The sequence below is a fragment of the Dicentrarchus labrax genome, unplaced genomic scaffold (assembly GCF_905237075.1).
Source record: "Dicentrarchus labrax unplaced genomic scaffold, dlabrax2021, whole genome shotgun sequence".
NCBI classification, from domain to species: domain Eukaryota; kingdom Metazoa; phylum Chordata; class Actinopteri; family Moronidae; genus Dicentrarchus; species Dicentrarchus labrax.
Window position 1 is genome coordinate 12,257,713 of NW_026136712.1, and position 20,631 is coordinate 12,278,343.

A 20,631-nucleotide genomic window follows, 5' to 3' on the forward strand; every position below is an offset into this window, starting at 1 on the left:
CGTGTTCCCTCAGGTAGAAGTGCTTTATTGAATAACAACACCTCAGTGGATCTACCAAGGACATTGCCTTCGAGCTACTTCAATACAGCGTTTGTTTTAGATCTAATTTTGAATGGGGGTTTTTCTTTTCTTTTCTCCCCTCCATGGATGAGACCTGAGAAAAAAGTTGGCACTTGGCAGGAGACTGCTTTGCGTAAAGGACCGAGTCTGAATCATGTTTTGCGCAGAATCTGTGCTCACTTACGATTAATTTACAGGAGAGAGGCGCATCTCCATCTCACAGGATGCGAGTAGCGCGCTGAATGGTTTTGGGAAAAGGGGGGTACCAAACTTGCGTAAAAGAGCCTGATTTTGCACAAGTACTGATTGCTTGTCACAAGTAAGTTGATTGACACGATGTCAGCCTTACGGAGGAAATTTGGCGAGGACTACCAGGTGGTCAACACCAACCAGGGCATTACTTTTTCCGCACCGGTGAAGAGAAAGAGGCAGCGGTTTGTGGAGAAGAACGGCCGCTGCAACGTCCAGCACGGTAACCTTGGCGGGGAGACCAGCCGGTACATTTCAGATCTCTTCACCACGCTGGTGGATCTGAAGTGGCGCTGGAACCTACTGATCTTTATCCTCACTTACACAGTTGCGTGGCTGGTTATGGCTTCTATGTGGTGGGTGATCGCCTACATCCGCGGCGACCTGAGCCACGGCGGCCACGACAAGTCATACACCCCGTGCGTCGCCAACGTGTACAACTTTCCCTCCGCGTTTCTGTTTTTCATCGAGACCGAGGCGACCATCGGCTACGGCTACCGCTACATCACAGAGAAGTGTCCGGAGGGCATCATCCTATTCCTCTTCCAGTCGCTGCTGGGGTCCATCGTGGACGCCTTTCTCATCGGCTGCATGTTCATCAAGATGTCGCAGCCGAAGAAGCGCGCGGAGACGCTGATGTTCAGCCAGTACGCGGTCATTTCGCAGCGGGACGGGAAGTTGTGCCTCATGTTCCGAGTGGGGAACCTTCGGAACAGCCATATGGTGTCCGCGCAGATCAGGTGCAAACTCATCAAGGTAGGCTACAGGTTATACAGCGGAGGTGCGCAATATAGCCTATCCAAAATCACCACGCGAGTATATAGGCACACTTTGGCGCAGTGAGCTTATGCCTCTTGCTCCATCTCGAGTCTTAAAATGCCATTATCAAGGCTGAGACTAATTGACAGCCCTTTAATTTGTTTTGAAATTGCCCATTATGTTTTATGAGTGCTTTCCAAGTCATGCATTGCATTTCCATTCATCTCAAGAATTGATTGCATTCCCTGGGGGTCTCTGTGATTTGCAGAGGCTATGGTTTTCTAGCTTGAGGCTCCAACATAAGATGTATTTTAATGAGTGACCATTTACATTCCGCCCCCTGTAGCAACTGCTTCAGTCCAGGATTTGTCCTCAGCAGTCTTGTGTTGTAGCCATCCTCCGATCCGTCTGAGCTGCAGAGTGTGTTTCATTGGTACAGTCAGGGTCCTCACTAACTCTCAGTCATGGGTCGTATCTTAAGTTCAGCCTCTGCTTCAACTGTCCGCATATGAGATGAATGGGTCCCCAGGGGACGATAGGTGTAGAAGCCACGCTGATTGATTGAGGGATCAATTGCATCAAATCCTATATTCTTGCCTTAAGGCAAAATGCCACTAATCTGAAGCACTTGGAGCAGACAGTGATGAAGTATGAAGTTGGTTTCAGGGCTGAAAAACCAAATTAAAAGGACTGAATTTACCAAATCACACCTAGGGCACTACTTTGGTTTAACTTTCTCAAATTGTCTCAAATTTGTGCAGAAAAAGCCATGCACCACAATTCATCACATGTAATTAAATGTTTTGACTGCTGTGTGTTTTATGTACAACCCGAGCATTCTCTCACAGTAGCAGGCATGTCTTATAGATGAGATCTACTTTATTCCAGTCCAAACATTAGTCGATATCTAAAGGAGAGCTGTGCTTTGTTGTGACATGGAGAGTTGGTTGTGCTTTTGTCGTCCCTTCGGAGAAGCGTGATGATCTTAAGTGACACTTTACTTTCTGAACCTAGAGAGAGAGAGAGAGAAAGAGAGAGCCCACAGTATGTTAGTATCACCATTAGTACATTTATATGGTTATACTTAATGCCTTGTGTTGCGCAAAGGCACATCATTTCATTTAAAATAATGTTTTCGCTTCAGTCATTTATCATTTGATTAGAGTACAAAAAACAGAAATGGTATCCATTATTGAAATAAAAGTCACTCAGTTTAACACATTAAAAGCCACGATTCAATACTTATTACCACTAATGTTTCAGCTCTCTCTGGAATGAGTTTTATTTAATTTCATCATCGTTTACTCTTTAATTAACAGCCTAGAAAGGCAAAGAGAAATATGGTGTGTTAATTACAATGAATCAACACAGCATCATGGAGGCATAAGTGCTATATCATCAACTTATCTCCTTATACAGAGGCTGATAGTTCCACTGAGATAGTTTAATATTCTGTTATAGTTGTCTATGATGCTTTAGTCAGAATCAAACAGAATTAAAGCAGTAGGATAGACACCCATGGGGCCCGATGTCATGTTTGACCTTGGTTAGATTTGTGGAGTGTGCCATATTTGGTAGAATTACCTCCCTTTATGAAGCCACTGCAGATTTCTTATTAAAGACGGATTGTTGGGATACATTAAGATGATGGTCTTTGTTTGAGGCCCAGTGGAAGGGTGTCACACTTAGTAGTTTGAGCAGTTCTGATTGACAACAGTAAAAGCAGAACAAGCTGCAAAACTGCTGCAGTACTGTTGCAGAGTATATACATTATGGAGAACCAGTGCTTCAGCTACACTGTGCCTTCCTCAATTTTACCTTTACCTCTAAGGTCTTTTTAAAGCGAGTAAACCTGCCTGAGTGTAATATAATTACTGCAAGGGGGAACGTTTGCAGTTTAAGTTGTTTTCACCCAAAACATTTTTCCAGATTTTTTTGGTTAACAGTCCTTGGCTCTCTCTCAATGATCAGTTTGATAAGATTTATGTGATGATCCTGATCTTGGATTTCTGCCAGTAAATGATGATATTTTTAAATGAACATTCAATTTTCTTTTAAGCCACAGCTATTCATGTGTTCGTGGAAGGTCAGGCATCCAGGTCTTTCCTGTTTATCCACCAGAAAGCATCACATTCACGTGCCATCAATCATGCCCACAGGACAAACAGTAAACAATCAAAATCTGAGTTCTAAGTTCACTTTTATCCAGGGCAGTTTCATTATGTTTAATGGATTTTCTTGGACAGTGGTTGGGACAATATCTTGAAACAGATTTAGTGATTTCTTTATTTTCAGATCAAGCCTCTATTTTCTTTCGATTCCAGATTAAATCTGTTATTAAGGCTACAGAGTGCCGGATACCACTGTAGGACTGCTGCAGTGTTCTAATGTGTCTTTTAATGTATTTTAACGGACACAGTGATGTTTTATAGCCCATAAAGCTACTCTGTTGTGTTGTACAGCAGGGGTATTGTAGAGTAAATGGACTCTACATCACCCCGTAGTACTATACATGCACTGTGGAAACAATGCCATGGCTTGTGTTCAGGTAACACGCAGCTCAAGGTCACTGTGAGATGGGTTGCACACAAAGCTGACTGGAGCAATGAGACATGCTGCAGTAAATCCTGATGATGGAGCTGTGTAAACGCACTGTGACATGGCAACTGCAATCAAGTGTATATTGGGTTGTAAATTCTTATGGGACATGGCTACTCTGGATTTTAAAAAATGAAGTTATTATGCAGGACTGCATCTTATAATTTTTGCACGTTTGTTAAAACAGCATCTCAGCATGTTTGTTTGCTTAAAATAGATAAGCATATTTTAGTGAAGCATATTTTGGTGCAGTATTTGAACTCTTTTCAACTTCATTGTGTTCACAATTAGTTCCAGGAAGCAGTGCAGTTTACTCAAACTGACAACAACTCAATTCCAATTATAAAAAGAAGATAGAAGCAATATTTTAGATTTGTTCCCAGTGAGATATAATTGAGTTTATATAGTCACTTTGCTGTTGCTGCTGTATAAATAATGTTTAGTTACATATTCAAAATATAAAGTCTAATCCTGTTCAGGACATCCTTCTTGCTAATGTCTGGGTGTAATGTGAAAAACTACAAACTGTGAGTTTTAAAGAAACTAAATACTGTGCAATGCATAGTTTTTAGTCAAATAATTTCAATTTTTCACCCCCAACCACAACCAAAGCACCTAAACCCTCCGGATGGCTGGGCAGAGTCAGCTAACGCTATGGGCGGCTAGCTGCACAGCTCACTGAGGTAATGGCAGCTAACGTTACAGTGAGCAGTAGTCAGGGCAGTTTGTGTGATAGCAGTTCTGGCACATCCCTGTCCCTGTACTTCAGGAGTGTGCCGTGCCTGGAGCAGCATCTAAAGGAATCCATGACAAGCCGATGTTGGCGTAAAGAAGAAAAAAACATTTTGCTCACAGGGGTTACTTTTACATACGTTCACCACATTATTTGAAACTTTATATGATAAGCTTAATAGTCCACACTTGATGTGGAAACACTGAACTCTCTTGGGTGATATAACAACCATATACGTGTTTGTTATGGCCATCAGTTTTGATTATTTCATCTTCAGTTCTGAGAAATCATGTTTTATTGGTCTATGTACTCCAATAACCATGAGCCTCAGCCACCGTTATTATGATTATTCATTATGCAATGTTTCTTGCAGAAATTCCCCTTGGGAATTGTACCCAAAGTTTTTATGTAGCCCACAGGGGCTTGTACCTTCAACCTTTTCAAAGACCCATTTATTTTCTAACACCGTTGTTAATATTTTGTAAGATTATCTACAGACAAAATGAAAGGGACCGAAATAGCTGCTCCCACTTCGCAATTTTACATAGTGAGTTCAAGTGATGTGGGAGCTTTTGGTTCTTTACAATAACAATTTTTGGAGTGCATTCTTATAATTGATATCTCCTTGAAAATATATATATATATTTTTTTTTAATTAATAATGACTGTATTTCATCATAGATACTATACTTATTGCAGGTCACTGAGTTGCAAGAGCCTTCACTTCAGTTTGTGTCTAATAACAAATTTAAGACACAAATTAAAAACAGTTTTTCTTGGCAGGACTGTGCATTTCTTCTATATACATAATGCATATTAACTTAACTGAATTTCCATTAATATTTATGCAGCTTTCATTAATAAATTAATAGAACGCAGTGGTAGAGTGACCCCTGCAGCACTGACAGGATATGATTTTTCAAAATGAAGAAACATGCTTGCATCTGGTTTGCCAGCAATGCATGGAGGACAGATATTCATCCTAGCAAGAGAAAAGTACTCACACAAGAGAGAAACGAGCAGTAAACAGCAATTTTGGCATACAAAAAGACAGAGGGAGAGAGTGACAGATGGGCGGTGCTTGTCAATGTCAACAAAAGCTTGTCTCAGTAAGTTAGTCCACAGCAAGAGATAAATGATAAGGGCTAGTAGTAGCAGATAGACAGGCCTGGATGCAGGCGTTTAGCTAGACAGACAGGGAGACATGTCAGCATGACTCCCCACATCTGCCACTGTCTAACTCTGAAGGACAAGCAGAAAGAGGAAGAGAAAGAGAGAAGAAGAAACAAAAAAGGCAGTGCTGTCGAGGGACTGGCAATGGCAGCTCAAATGTGACGTCTGTATGAGCATATGTTTGATGTCCAGCCCAAAGCTCAAAGGATCCAGCTGGACACACATGGACATATGCACACGCAAATGCATGAAACGCACACACATTTCTAACTTTCACTGTTTGTGTTTCTGTGCATCTCTCTCTCACACACACTCACTGTCATTAAAGAGGAAGTGTGTCACCAGGGATAGGGCCTGCTTTCACTCAACATGAATCTCAGGTGGCTTAGTAAATTAAGCACTCCCTCCATATCAGGTCCTCTTCCAAAGGCCATTAATTTCCCCCTTGTGGCACTGACTGTTTAGTGGCAGTAAGAGAACACACAAGGCTTTCACCTTGTTAAAACCATTCAGTGTCAGGCAGGTTGCTCCTTCCTTGGCAGAGGTATAATTTTGTTGCAACACTATGCTGTTAGTCAATAGAGCTATGAACAGTATCTCAAAAAACTAGCAGCTTCACTTTCATAACTAGAATGGCTTAAATATGACTTCCCAGGAAATTGGTTTCCAGTCTCATTGACTTGTATGAACATCGCTGACAAATGGGACACCTGCATGCAGTATCTCAATGACAATTTACATTTTTAAACGATATAAATAAATTAATATATAAACATGACAGGCTTTTTGAAATCATGTCATGTGCTCCTCTCACTTATAGAAGATGAAGGATTTTGTCCCCCAAGAGCATCAATGTGGAAAAATCCATTGTAAAAGTATTACACTTCAAAATTGTGGACAGAAGGTGAATTAATTAAGACTTAGGTAGAGGCAGAAACTAACACACTGAGTTGCACTGCACGTAATGTACAATTAAAGTATAGTACATACAGTATACAGTATAAAGTAAAGGGAAATTAGCAAATCTGTTCCTAATACAGATATTTCACATATGAACATAAGACAGAAAAATAAACAATTCTCTGCTGAAAGTGACTTATGTGTATTTTAAGGAACAGTTTGGGAAATATGGTAAGATTTATACCAATTAATGTTAAATATAAGGCCACAGCCAGCAGCTGGTTAACATAGCTAAGCATAAAGATAAAAAAACAGCCTGGTTCTGGTGTATTTAACAAGATACAGTATTTGATTTTGTTACCTTTGGAGAGAGCCAGGGTAGCTGTTTGCCAGTTTCCAGTCTTAATGCTAAGCTATGCTGGCTGCTGGCTGCATATTTAGCGTACAGACATGAAAGTGGTGTCAATCTTCTCATTGAATTTTCAGCAAAAAAGGGAATAAGTAAATTTCTCAAGATGTCAAATAATTTTTTCATCTCTAAGTGGCTTCAGATCAAAAACAGCCCTGCATTGGAGTGGGCTTGTTGTTTAAGGTGCTGGGGAGAAACACGGGCCAGCCTTCGCTCCCCACGTGCATCAATGAGCCTTGACCGCCCTGTCGCCGGTTCACCGCTTTTCTTTCTTTCCTTCCACTTTTCAAAGTCGGGTCAAATCCTCACGCTGCCCAATTTCTGCTTCTAACACATCAATTCTGAGGACAAAATGTTCACTTTCTGCCTAATATATCCCACCCACTTCACTTCACCTGTCAGTAGTCATAATGTTATGGCTGATTGGTGTGTATTGAATATATGTGATTGGCTAACATAGTGCCTGGATGAGCAAAAGTTGAGCCAAATTAAAACTTTCTGCTAAACAAATGTGCCAAAAATTAAGTTATAGTTTTGATAGTTTTTCTTCTTTTTTTTATTGTCCACACTTGTTCTGTTATGTAAAACATTTGCCTTTTTTGCTCTCAGAGTATTTTAGCCTGATTTAACTTCACCCACCAACATAGGCTCCCTGTCTGCGTATTCCGGGAGCGGCCATCACTGATACAGCATGATGCGGTGACACTTTCCCTCACCAAGGCGAGCCAGGGATCTGTGGGCACAGACGTCTTCCTGTGAAATGTCACACCCTTCTGTCCTCAACATCACTGTGAATACAAATGACAGCCTGTTTGCCATCTGTGGACCAAGTGGCTCCTCACTCAAAGGGCCAGGGAGACTACTCTGCATACAAGTTAACATGAGACAACAGAAAATACAATATGAATTCAGCCATGGCAGAATATAACTTGGTTTAGGTGATACGTTTCTTTGTGTTGTCAGTGGAGCATCAGATCTTTTGTAAATTCTTCACTCTTGACCAAAGAGGCTTGCAACTGACAGCCAAAGAGAGTTTTATAAGCTCACAGAAAGCCTTCTCCCTAATTCCATGTTTTAATTTAACAGCTAAACATTATTTTTTTTTAAGCTTGGCTAGCCAAGAGCAAGCACTAGTGTCGTCTCTATAATCTAATGATACTCGTCTGAGAGTTTTTAAGTACTCTATACTGGCAGTGTCTCTGGTCTGTTACCAATGCTCATGTTTTTTTTTACACCCTTATTCTCACCTTTATCCGGCATATCTGCTAGTAAGATCAAGGTCCTAAGAACACCTTGTTGTTATTGTTGTAGTCTCTCCTGTGTGTATTGTTCCACTGTCTATCACTATATGCAAAAATATGTCAAAATATTCCTTTTTTCTCCTTTCCTTTTATTTTCATGTAAAAATCCATCCATGTCGCTGCCAAAAGTGTCAAGAATCTTTTGTTGACTCATCCAGCTCTCAGAGGCAAATAAATAATCCATCCAATAAAATGTCATCATAGATTTTTGGGGAGATTCAGCCACCTCTTCCCATTTTACAAAAAATGCAGGTCTGTCAAGCAAAACTGGCTCTAAACGAGCAGGCCAGAGTGCTAATTGGGGTTGATTGATGCGATCCTGAACAACTATGATCACTTCAAATTTGCAGGTTTTTACCCGCCTGCTTTTGAACTCCAAAATCAACTCCCTCCTCACTCCGACCCCAACATCCCATGTCATGTGGAACCATGTCAAATCACAGAAGAAAATTGCCTTTTCAAAGATATTTCATGGGACCTTTAACGCTGCTTCAAATCCCAACAGGGTTACACCTGCAAAAAAATACATACACATACAGTAGGTCTAAGCGGTTTTATTTTCTTTATTTATTTAGTTATTGGTTTCTTTTAACAGGGACAGTGTACATTAATTAAACATTCCTGTAAATGCACCAGAGTTAGCCAAAAGGCTATTTTCCATCTGTTGTCCCTGGACAGATGTTCTAAGTCAACCTAAAAGTAAACTACAATACATGTACAATGTAAATGAAAAAAAAGTGATGTAAAATGTCCTCTAAAGTAGCACATATTATCCAACAGAGGTAATATAACGACTGTCCTGGCCTCACAGACTGCACACCAGTCATCATCAAGGTTGTAAAACCCCTGAAGTCATGTGGAAAAAAACTTTTTTTTTTGCACAACAACAAAGGCACTGCCTTGATTCTGGCTCCAGTTAGCTTCTAGCTAATCCAATCAGCTGCGTGCAGTAGCTTTATATGTAAGGCTGCAGCCAGTAGCCAGTTAGCTTAGCTTAGCATATAGACTGAAATCGGGGGGTACATACATTTAGACAGATGTCTTTTTTAAGTTAAATATTTCAGTGCTTTGATTTCAGTGGTATTTAAATATAATATTAAACATTTAGTGATGATTCAATTTCCCAATTAGATTTGAGTTGAAGAATTATCCTGAATTATCACTGTTAAGTAAAAATGTAAATATAATATGCCCAGATTGTTTGTTTTTCCAGTCTCGACAGACCCCAGAAGGCGAGTTCCTGCCCCTGGACCAGTGTGAGCTGGACGTGGGTTTTGGGACGGGGGCGGACCAGCTCTTCTTGGTGTCGCCTCTGACCATCTGCCACGAGATCAACACCAAGAGCCCATTCTTCGATCTGTCACAGCGCTCACTCATGAACGAGCAGTTTGAGATTGTTGTCATCCTAGAGGGCATCGTGGAGACCACTGGTTAGAACAAATTCTTACTTTTGAATACAAATGGGTTTTTTTTGGAATAAGCTTCCCTTTTCCTAATCACTTTTTTTCATCATCAATTTCCCTGAAGCATATACCATTTCTCTGTAATATAAAATAAAATATTTAACAGAATGTTTAATTTCATGGTCTTTAATTATTCAATAGCACAAGCTCTTCTCCATCTCTGTTGTATTTTTTTCTCTACATATTTCTGTCTCTCTTTTGCTTGAAGCAATTCTCAACTTCTTTTTCTGTTCCCTGTCTGTCTATTCTTATTTAATAGCCCACTTTATACAGTTTACTTTGTAATGTTACAGTGTACATGTCTATACCTTTGTCTCTTCACTCAATCGTAGGTATGACATGCCAAGCAAGGACATCTTACACCGAAGATGAAGTCTTGTGGGGCAATCGTTTCCTCCCTGTCATGTCACTGGAGGAGGGGTTCTTCAGAGTCGACTACTCCCAGTTCCACAACACCTTTGAGGTCCCTACGCCTCCCTACAGTGTCAAAGAGCAGGAGGAGAAGTCCTCGTTGACGTCGCCCAATCCTCTACCTGTTGCACCCACACCCTCCTCCCCTATGCTGGGTAACGGTGGCAGAGGAGCCCGCAGAGAAAGGCTCCTGTCAGCTGACTATGCAGACCACGTAGAGGACCAAGCCTTCAGGCTGCCCAGAAAACTCCAGCGCATGAGCTCCACCAAGGAGGAGCTCCTCTGGAGGGGGCTGAAGACAGGGCCAGCCTTGCCTGGGGGGAAGGCCTCCAGCACAGGAGACCTTCCGCTTAGTATTCAGAGGCTGAGGTCCAGCTCCATCCCGGTCGCGATGCAAGGACAGCCAGAGGAGCAGGTCCAGCTGTTGTCCTTAGATGGAGATGCTGAAGAGGATGAGCTGGAGAAACAGAGACTGCCAGCAGCCATTAGGACCATCACTGCTCCGACCCCACCATTAGTCCAGATCCCCTTGGTAGGGAGTCGGCCAGAGGACAATCTACCCGCCAAACTGCGCAGAATGAATGCTGACCGCTGACTTCTGCAGACTATCTTTAAGCCTAAAAACATTTTGAAAACTAAATCAGGCTTGATGGGCATTGCATATAAATAAGGACTACTGTGATATAAGTTTTATTTTTTCCTGCAACTTAGGGGCTCTATACTAAGTTGTCCATTGCCACAAATAGAAGGACAACACCAATAAGCCATCCATCCGCTCATACTGTGAGTCATTTTTGATAGACCACCATCTGTGCCCCCCCGCCCACTGATTTCTTACACTTTTGCCCTTGTGCTTGTTTCTTTCACTTCTGTTCGTAGAGTTTGTGCATCAAATACTTTATTATCTGAAAAGCAACTAAACTTTTTTCAATTAATCAAGCACCAGTGACAGTCGTGAAAAAGACTCACCTGAAGTTACTGTTTGCAAAACCCCTCCCCTGAACAGCAACTGTCCAATCCCAGTTCAGCAACTGTAACTAGCCGGTCTGTCAAGCTTTGGATTTTTTCACATGCTTCCAGCGGTCTACATTGTACTGTATTAGGATAAAGACCCACTAAAAGTGATGCAATGCGATGCAAAGTTTGCCCCCATTCATTTTCCACGGGATACGAGCGAAGCATTATGGGATTCCCTGCAATGCAGGACTGACCAGCAATGTGAAAAAAGAGAGAGTCCAAGGTTGAACATTTTCAACTTAATGCAAATGAGGGCCGAATTCCAAATTCAGTTGGTGGCTACGCAGTATTTTGCAGTAAAACTGACAAACAAAAAAGCAATGCAGTGCTGGGACAGCACGTTTAGTGTTGCTGCTGTGGAGATCATTATTGTACTTTCTGTTCACTCTTTTTCTTATGTCCCTGGCCTTCAGGATTGCAGTACAAACAAAGTGCTGCTTGGCACAAAGTCACTTAAACTCTGGGAGAAGCTTGTGAGCTCTGACACACCCACCACAACGAGTGAGAGGTGGCAGAGACTAAAGTGCTCGGTATACTCGCCGTTCTCGACCTGTCGCGCGACAATGTGATGTCACGGGAGCGCCGTAACTATTTATACTTGCGCGTGGTGGTTGCGATACTAGTTGCAGTCTTCTCCTGAACAGAGGTGTCGCTACTGAGGAAAGGCTACCGACTTTTGCAAGAAAACGTTTTTTTTTTTTGCTTCAAATCGGTCGTGGAGGTACTTCCAAATTTTCCAGCATATGGCCTCCTCTTTTCCAACATCCATGGCGAGAAATCGCCATGAATTCTGGCACCTCTGGGCATCTCTGTGTTCCTTCATTGAAGGATCGTACAGATCGTCCATCTTCCTGTTTCCGGTTTGTCGCGCTCAGCTGAAAAAAAAAGAGTGGTGCGCGACTGGGCCAAAATCCTGGCGCGCCAGCGAGATCTGCGTCATTTTGATGTCACCTTGTCGCGCGTCAGGTCGGCAACGGCAAGTATACCGAGCGCTTAAGGCTGCACCATATGGTAAAAACATCAAATTGCGATTATTTGGACAGATATTGCGATTGCAATATGATTTGCGATTAGTGTGAGAATGATCAGTTTTGCATCACAAATGAAATTTTCACTGAAAAAATATTAAAATCCCAATGATGCAAAATCTTTTAGGGTCTGTAGCATGCAAACATGTTTTCTTAAATCTAGAGAACAAGATTTGTTGTCCAGGGCATCTCTGCAGCACTACAACATTTCACTATAAAGCTGTTTTGTCACACATTTTTAGCTTTATCAAATTACTGCAGCTTCTGTGGTTTGAATAATTATTAATTAATGCTTATTTAATTAATTAATTAATTAAATTATTAATTGTGTTTAATTGTGCAGCCCTAGCAGAGACGAAGTAGCGTGATTAGGAGCGTATCTATGTTACCCAGGGTCCTATGTTCCCTAACCCTAATGCTAACCTGGAAGGGGAGACATAAGTGACAGAGTTGTGATCTGAAACTACACCGCTAGATGCCACTAAATTCTACAGACTGGACCTTTAATGGTTGGCTAGAAATGAGAAACCTACTTTTACCCACCTGTCTGTGAAATCAAGCACCTTTAGTTTCGAATTTTGAGTAGTAAATCTTCCACCGTTGTCTTTGTAAACTGCATACAAAAGCTTGTCAGGCGTAGCAACAGTAGCTGTGGGGGACAGCAAACTTAGCAAACAGTCAATCAACCTGAATTGGGTAAAACAAATCAAAAACCCTGCTACACAGGTCAGGCTGAAACACTATATTTATTTATCAATTGTCCTGAGTATTTGTTTATGTGAATGCTCATTTGAAGTATGTTTACTACTGTACAATTTTAACTATTTTTACCTCTTGGTGCAGTGTTTGCATTGGCCCGTTATACGCAAGGGTGACAAAATGTAATCACAGATCAATTTTGGACTATGGACTTTCTTTTAACATCAACTGATTTATTAAAATGTAAATCAAATATTTGGGAATGCAGGGATGCTGACATCAGGGGATACATGTATTATTGCTGATATAAAGGAAAGATACTACTTCATATTGCAACTCCTAAATAATAAATTATTTGAAATCACAAGTGTGTCTGAGTGTCTTATTCTCTTTTTTTCTTCCATGGAAAAATGCTGCATCACCATTTCTGTGGGACTCCTGACTGTGAATTCAACACCCTGAGGTATTGCAGCCTGTAAAATGCCATCAGCAGCTTATGTCACCTGCTGTGGTGGTTATACCAACATTCATTAAATATTAATGACTTAAATTTTATGTCAGTTGTTTCTAATCTGAAACAAATTTCAGGAGGGCAAGAGTTCAGAGTAAAGGAAACCCCAGACACAATCTCTCTAGTGGCATTTAAACACTGGCTACTAGATTGAAGTACTTTACTCTTTTGTCTGTTCACTTGAAATCAAAGCCCTTAACCTTCTCCTCTGGCTGCGGCTTCAGCTAATTACTTCAGTTATCCTGAAGCTGGCAGGAGTCTTTCTACCAGCTTGGTCAGTGGCCACTTAGTTAATTTCGTCTTGATTGTGGCTATCAAGATGGTAGGGCTCCAGAGGAGGGCGATTTTCCAGACATTACACAACTGAGGATGTCCAGAGCTAATTAGTCATACTGCAAAAAATAGCACAAAACAGAAATTTGATTATGTAACTCGTTGACAGTACAAAACGACCTCTGTCCAGCTTAAGATAAAATTAACTTAGATAAATGATGGGGGTAAGAATAAATCACAGACCATTCTTCACACAGACATAATACTGTATAATGATGGATTTAGCTGTGAAGAAAATCTGTTTTGCTCATTCCTCTATCATTAAGATATGCTTAGGAAAGGGATTAGACAAATTTCCACTACATTTGCACTTCCTTGGTGGAATGAAGGTCATTACATCCATACAAAGATATAATGTAATGTAATGCAGTAACAGGGGTTTTAATGGGAGCACCCTAGTAATGAGAAGACCAGTTCTTTTACGTAACCTGCTAAACTAACCTCCCACTAGGGTTCGCCGAAGCTCCCTGGGGGGGGGTCACAAGGCCTTCTTGATTTTAAGGGGTGTAAGAAAAACATATGTAGTAGGCTTAGCATTTTGTTCACTTCTGTGAAGGGGCAAGGAAACACTGAGTTTGTCAAAAAAAGAAGCCTATTAACTATGTATGATTGTTAGAAATAAAAACTAAAAATACATAATTCAGACAGATAATTGTATAAAAAGTATGCAAAACAGGAAATAATCTGCTCAAAATCTATCCAAATCATTCCTTTTACAGTAACTTTTTGCAGTTACTGAGTTTGCCATTTGGGTTCATAGCAGATTTGAATATATTATGGAATATCCATAGAATATGCCCCTTAAGCAGGGGTCATCAGTTTACGAAATGATAGAAAAGGGGTCCTTTAAGAACCACTTGTTTAGACAATATTATAGATCCAAGACGAAACTGACAGAAAAGGGTGAGACTGAGAGAAAAATTACATTTCCTTCTGCTACTTAAACACAACAGTTCTTCGGTTCAGTTCACTTCAGTACTTGAATCCATTTCATAGACCCACTGCAGATCAAAATAAGCTTAAAATATCATATGCCAAATGTCTTACAAAGTACCACAAGTAGTATACCATTAAAGTATTGTTATTGACCATAATGTATGAAGTCCATGAGATACCAACCAGAACCAAAACTGGTCTGCAGTTAATGTTGTTGAATTATTGATGATCTTTTCTACAGCCAGAAATTGTAACTGCCCAAAACCATTATTAATCAGTGTGATCTCTGTTTATGATTTAAAGCTCCTTTTCCTGTGGCTTGGCTCCTTCACGTTTACCAGTTCAAGACGTCACATGTAGTCTAAAGTTGCATCACGCCACCATAGAGACAGATGTGGGTGAGGAGCGTGACTCTGTGGGCTCTGTATGCCTGCATGTTTATCTTCGTGCATAGGGAAACACAGCGAGAAGCTCTCAGGAGGAGCACAGCGATCAGATCACACATCCACATTGACCAGATGCTCATCCATAGTCAATGAGCACAAAAAGTGTCGCTGCTCTACAGCACAGCGCCATTAGCTTTGTGAATTGAGAGATCATGGGGATTCAGCGATAACCTCTTGACACGGATACAGTCATTTAGAGGTACCGGTAGCCATGAATAAATCTGTATCTATGAGCTATTGTCACTTTGTTGTACAGTGAGTTTGCTCTAACTGATGAAGAAACCATCAAACCGCACAAGGTGGAATCAGAGTTTCCTTCCCTCTCTTATTGTAAATACACACCGGTTCTTTTGTTCACCTTCAAAACAGACACAGAAATATCACAGTGTATAAAACTTTAACACAAATGTTTTATAATGAGATTATTTAGAAATATTCAAATTGTCATGAGAGAACCTACAGGATTTTTAAAGTTTCCTTTTGATCACCATGAGAGATGGAAGCAGGCATCATTTACTCGTGGTGTCAGCTGTGTTGTGCCCACAGGCTTGCTCTGGGCAGCCTAGGTAAATAGTGCCGAGCTCTCCCCTCCAGAATCTCAATTGCTTTTCTTTATTTGCTTTCTCCCTGAGTCACCATACATCAATTCAAGTGCTCTTTATATCTGTGGTGTCCAGCTAAAATTCCAGACTGAGGAGTTTAAAAATTAGACTCCACAACTCTAAGAGAGAAACGATTCGTGCTGGAAAAATGGTTATTTCAGGATCAATTTTTCTCAGCTTTTTTTGACCTTTACTGGAAACAACTGAATACAATAAAAGAAATGCAATCTTTTCCCACAGCAATATAAAATTATTTCCAAAATAAAATCTTTTCACAACAATGTTTGAGATAAACCTGAAGGATAGAATAATGCAGTTTGTTTCTTTGAGAGAAGGATTAATTAGATACAGTTTAATTAAATTTTTGCTGCAGTCTCACTTTACACCTAAATAGTTCAGCATCATACCACATGGAGTTAGAAGATTGCCTTCTGCTAAAAACTAAACAGCATGATAGAAAAGTTTCTGCTAAATACATTTTCTTCCTGGAAATTGTTAATAATCAGAGAATGTCCTGGCACTGGAAAACTACAAATCTCAGAAGCCTAACACCAAATCCTTTTTTCATAGCTACATGTAGAGTTTATTAAACTATTGATCCTGTTCCCATTTTACAGTCTTTATTGCAGCAGAAGTTATGCAGCTTTTTTAATATATGAAGGGTTCAAGCTGGATGTTACTTTTTCAATAACATAAAAGCGGCTATAATCCATTATTGTTATATTAACAATGATCACATGACTACATGTAATGTGAAAGGGGTCGCTCATAGTAAACTCACAGACATTTATCACCCAACAGAAGCTGGAAAAAGAGGAGGTCATCACCAGAACCCCACATAGCTGTCAGGAAACTCCCTGCAAATACGAACACAGGCTGGAATGACATCTCGTATCCTCGGTCCAATGAAGCCTCAGCTCACAAAGCTTGGATAGGCTAGATGTGTCATAACATATATCTATGGTGTGTCTCTGACTCTTTTTTGGGTCTGGTGAATCCTTATTTTTGCTTATATATTGAGTCATGAGTTATCATGTTAAGTTGGGACAGAACAGTACAGCACTGCATAGGGCAACTGTTTATGAATGACAATAAATACTTTACTGTATCTATAAAATGCCTCATTTAAATTCATGCTTAATCCGTGATGAAAACACTCTGTCTGGGGCATTATTTAACTCTATTTTTGGGTGTGTTTTGTCATTACTGGTGGGTAACAATTGTTCATGCCCAAAACAAGGGTATGTAATTCTTTCACTATTATCTAAGCAGGAGAAGATATTGGATCCTCTTTTTGAGGCAGGTCATGCTTCCCAGGACTACCCTGATTGAAATCTGCTCAGAGTGAGAGCTCAACATGTGCCTGTCTTATTACCAGCCCTGTCACTCCATTACAGAGTGACAGAATCTTATTACATGCCCCTTTTTGGCATCCTAATTGTTTTTTCCCACCAAGACATTTTCTAACTCTCTGAATTACAATCCTACCACTGTGAATAGAAAATTGCTCAGTGCACATTAGCAAATGCACCTTGGGAGTGGCTACTGCTGCTTTGAATGAGTAATTGTCTTCACAGGGCTTCCTTTGCTTTAAATGGGAAGAATCCGGCGGAATCATTTATGGTCTGATTCAAACGGCTACATGAGCATGTTCGTGTCTCTTGTGAAAAGTGTGCTTGTCTCATAAATATTTGATTGATCTTTTAATAAGTGAAGGCATGAGGAAGACATTACTGCTGTGTGACTTTATCTGTCTACGAAGAACACTAGGCAAAAGAAATGACCTAAATATTTGAGGTTAAATGCCTGAGAGCCAGTTTATTACAGGCTTTGGTGGTACAAGGTTTAAAGGATGAGTGATAACTTTGGATGACATTTTCAGTGAAAAACCTGAGAATACAGAAAAGATGTGTCCTCTGCCTCCTTTTGATTCCTGTTGTAAACTCCACATTTGTTTCAAAGTGCATATTGTTCACCATTCACTTAAATAAAACTGCACTCTGTTGCTGTCACTCTCCCACACACCAGGTCCGCTACAAGCCGTGATTCAGGTGAGACCTTCACTGAGTGACGAAGCCATCATTTTCCTTTCTTTGATACAGGGGAAAATGCAGCTCTAGCACTTGACAACCTCAGCCAACTAAAACTAAAAACTTTGATCTTCCAAAAGACCTTGCATTGCTTCTCCCTCTGGATTACCTAAGTAACATATTCAGTAAATACCATGTGGGATAATTTAGTAATCTTCAAAGAGAGGCTCGAGAATGAAGACTTGTTCATGTCCCAGGAAATTTACATATTTTAAGAAAATTTGCATATTTTCTGGGACACGAGAAAAAGTCTCGGGTCTTCCTCATGATTTCCTCCATTTTTAGATATGGCTTTGTCTAGACTGTGACACATGAGATGTCAGTTAATCACTGTTTGTTGAAAATACTACAAGAAACAATGCAAACCTGGTTGCTTTACTACAAATTCCAGTCATACTCAGGTTTATCATCCCACAGCAGTTCAGTTGGCTTTAATATTCTCTACCCGATCAGCATTTCCGAGCATTGTTCAGGTGTATCCTATCAAATTAAATTGCTTCCAACATAAATAAATCTGATTGGCTGTGCACACTGACTTCTTCAGCGCAGCAGTGACAGCTGATTGAGTGGTGGATGTTTCATGCACACTAAATTTGATAAATAATTCAAACTTTTATTACACCCAGATGCTAGGAAGCAATTCCCAGAAGAGCTGAGATGAGACAACGGTAGCTGCCGGAGTGACTCTCTGAAGAGAGGAGGCTGCAGCTAAGTGCTTCGTTCAAGGCGGATAACATGTATGTATGACCTGCAGTCATCCTGTGTGGTTTGAAGGCAAAAATAACATATTTTCATTAAATATTCACGTGGTAAAGAAAAATGTGAAATCATGTAGTTCAGTGGTTTGTGTGACATACCCCTGCGGCCCTGTGGAACTCCTTCACTGACACCACCCATCATGTCCAAAAATAATTTGAATTGCTTTTAAAATGGCTATTATTTAAATATTAATGATATAACAGTGGTTATGATAGTGGATATTACAAACTGTATTGAATACAATTGAACTGTCAATGTTAATCTTTCCACTGCATTCTTACTATTATGACTTGGAGTGGCAGAAACTGGGTGTTCAAAACATTTATCCATTACTTTCAGCAAACTATTAAAACTCTTTATCCAATAGTTTTAGCTATTTTAATTATTTTTCAAACTTTTAGCTTTTTTAATTATTTATATATTTAGCTCTTTCAACCAGCTGTATCTCTTTGACTTTTAGCTAACTGTTTCAAGCATTCATTACTTTTTACTATTTCAGCTAACATTAACTATTTAAACTGTTATTCATTACCATAACTATTAAATTACTTTTGTCTAACTGTTCTCCGCTCGCATTGTCCAGGTGTTACAGTTGACATGTGGATATATTTTTTTATCAAAATCGTAAATTCCATTTGATTAAACTAGTTTGGCGATTCAATCTTTCCATGTACCCCCCTTAAAGTAGTAGACCTACAGCCTGCAATACTTATTGATATAGGTTGTAGTTTATAACTGAAGGCATATGAAAGTAAATGAAACAACCAACAAAGTAGTATTTAGGTCAAACACTTTTTGAGATTTTTTGGACACACATTACTTGTTGTGAGTACAAGTGTTTGACTGCCAAACTGGAAACTCTGAACAGATTTGGTATCAGTGCAGCAGAATAACAACCAATAAAACGCTGTCTCGCACATTTGCCAGTTTCAAGAAAAAAAACAGCAGCTGAGCAAACAAGCTCTCCAATCTGGCGGACACACAAATGTTGAGTGCACATGTCCCAGACTGGCCACAATGCCAGTCTGTCTTCTGGGAAAATGATGCAGTGCTAGCCAGGATGTAAGTTGTGCAGAAGCTGCATCTGTGCCCCGAACCTTCTTTCTTATCCAACTCCTGCCAGGCTGATTTACAGCTTCTGGGTGAGGTTAATCACTGCATGGTTGGGGACAAATTGGAAAGGCTTGTCTGACTTGACAAAGCAGATTATTCGCTATTCAGGGTAATCGTTGTTATTATAGGAGTGACACTGCAAAGCCAGTTTTGTGGTGCAGGCATTTGTTAATCAAAAAATATATTAATTTGCTTATTAATTTGGCCACTAGGTTGGTGTGAAGGTGAGCTGTAGGACACCAGACAGTGTGAAAATAAATGGAAGAACTTGCTTGATATAATAGCTCCTTTGTACTTCTAAAAATACATTAAAGAAGAACATCTGTGTGCACTACTTTTCAGTCTTTACACATGTCTCTCTTGCACAGCAATGGTAGTGACTTCTCTAGTTTATTACACTGGCTCCAGTATTCCAATCAATTGGGAGTAGTTCCAATCAATTAGCTCTGCATTATTTACCCTGCAAGTCCCTATGGGATTCACTCTGAAAACAGCAATTACTGTATCTGTCATCTACTCCATGGTACTCTGGCAGGAAAACTGATTGCTAATGCTATGACATGATTCCCGTCTGGCACATACAATTTATTATTTGTTACTCGCACTGTCTACTTCAGGAGTTTCATCTTGAAAATGGAGTAAATTCCTTTGCTTTCATTAAAAAAATAAGCTTGAATAAAAAACTGTAATTTCAATCATAAGGGACATTTATCTTCAGGATACATTTTGTAACAGCTACTCTGAGTTTAGAATGAAATTTCATTTTTAATTCTTAGCCTGCTTTCTGCTTAGTGTCATTCACATAATCCTCCTGTACACCACAGTGGAGAGGGGCATGCTAAAACAGCTAATGCAGTGACAAGAATTGTACTTAAGGGAATACCATTTCTCCCCAGTTAGTGAGGGAGATGGCCATCTGTAGTTACAAAGTAAATTTTAATGTGTCCTGTCCTCTGGCGTCAAGGAACATATGTGACAAAATTATTCATGGCAACAATCTCCAGACACTTTTTTAGGTTCTGCATTTATTTTACTTTCTTT

At 40.1% G+C, this 20,631-nt stretch overlaps 1 protein-coding gene across 1 annotated transcript; it reads left to right on the forward strand.

Annotated features, from left to right (window-relative positions):
• The first annotated feature begins 154 nt into the window (after positions 1-154).
• On the forward strand, positions 155-13,167 carry LOC127373403 (G protein-activated inward rectifier potassium channel 1-like). The gene is made up of 3 exons (XM_051417841.1): positions 155-1,065; positions 9,396-9,612; positions 9,978-13,167. The coding sequence occupies exons 1-3, from the start codon at positions 397-399 to the stop codon at positions 10,649-10,651; spliced, it is 1,560 nt and encodes a 519-aa protein (XP_051273801.1). The 5' UTR covers positions 155-396; the 3' UTR covers positions 10,652-13,167.
• Positions 13,168-20,631: the final 7,464 nt, after the last annotated feature.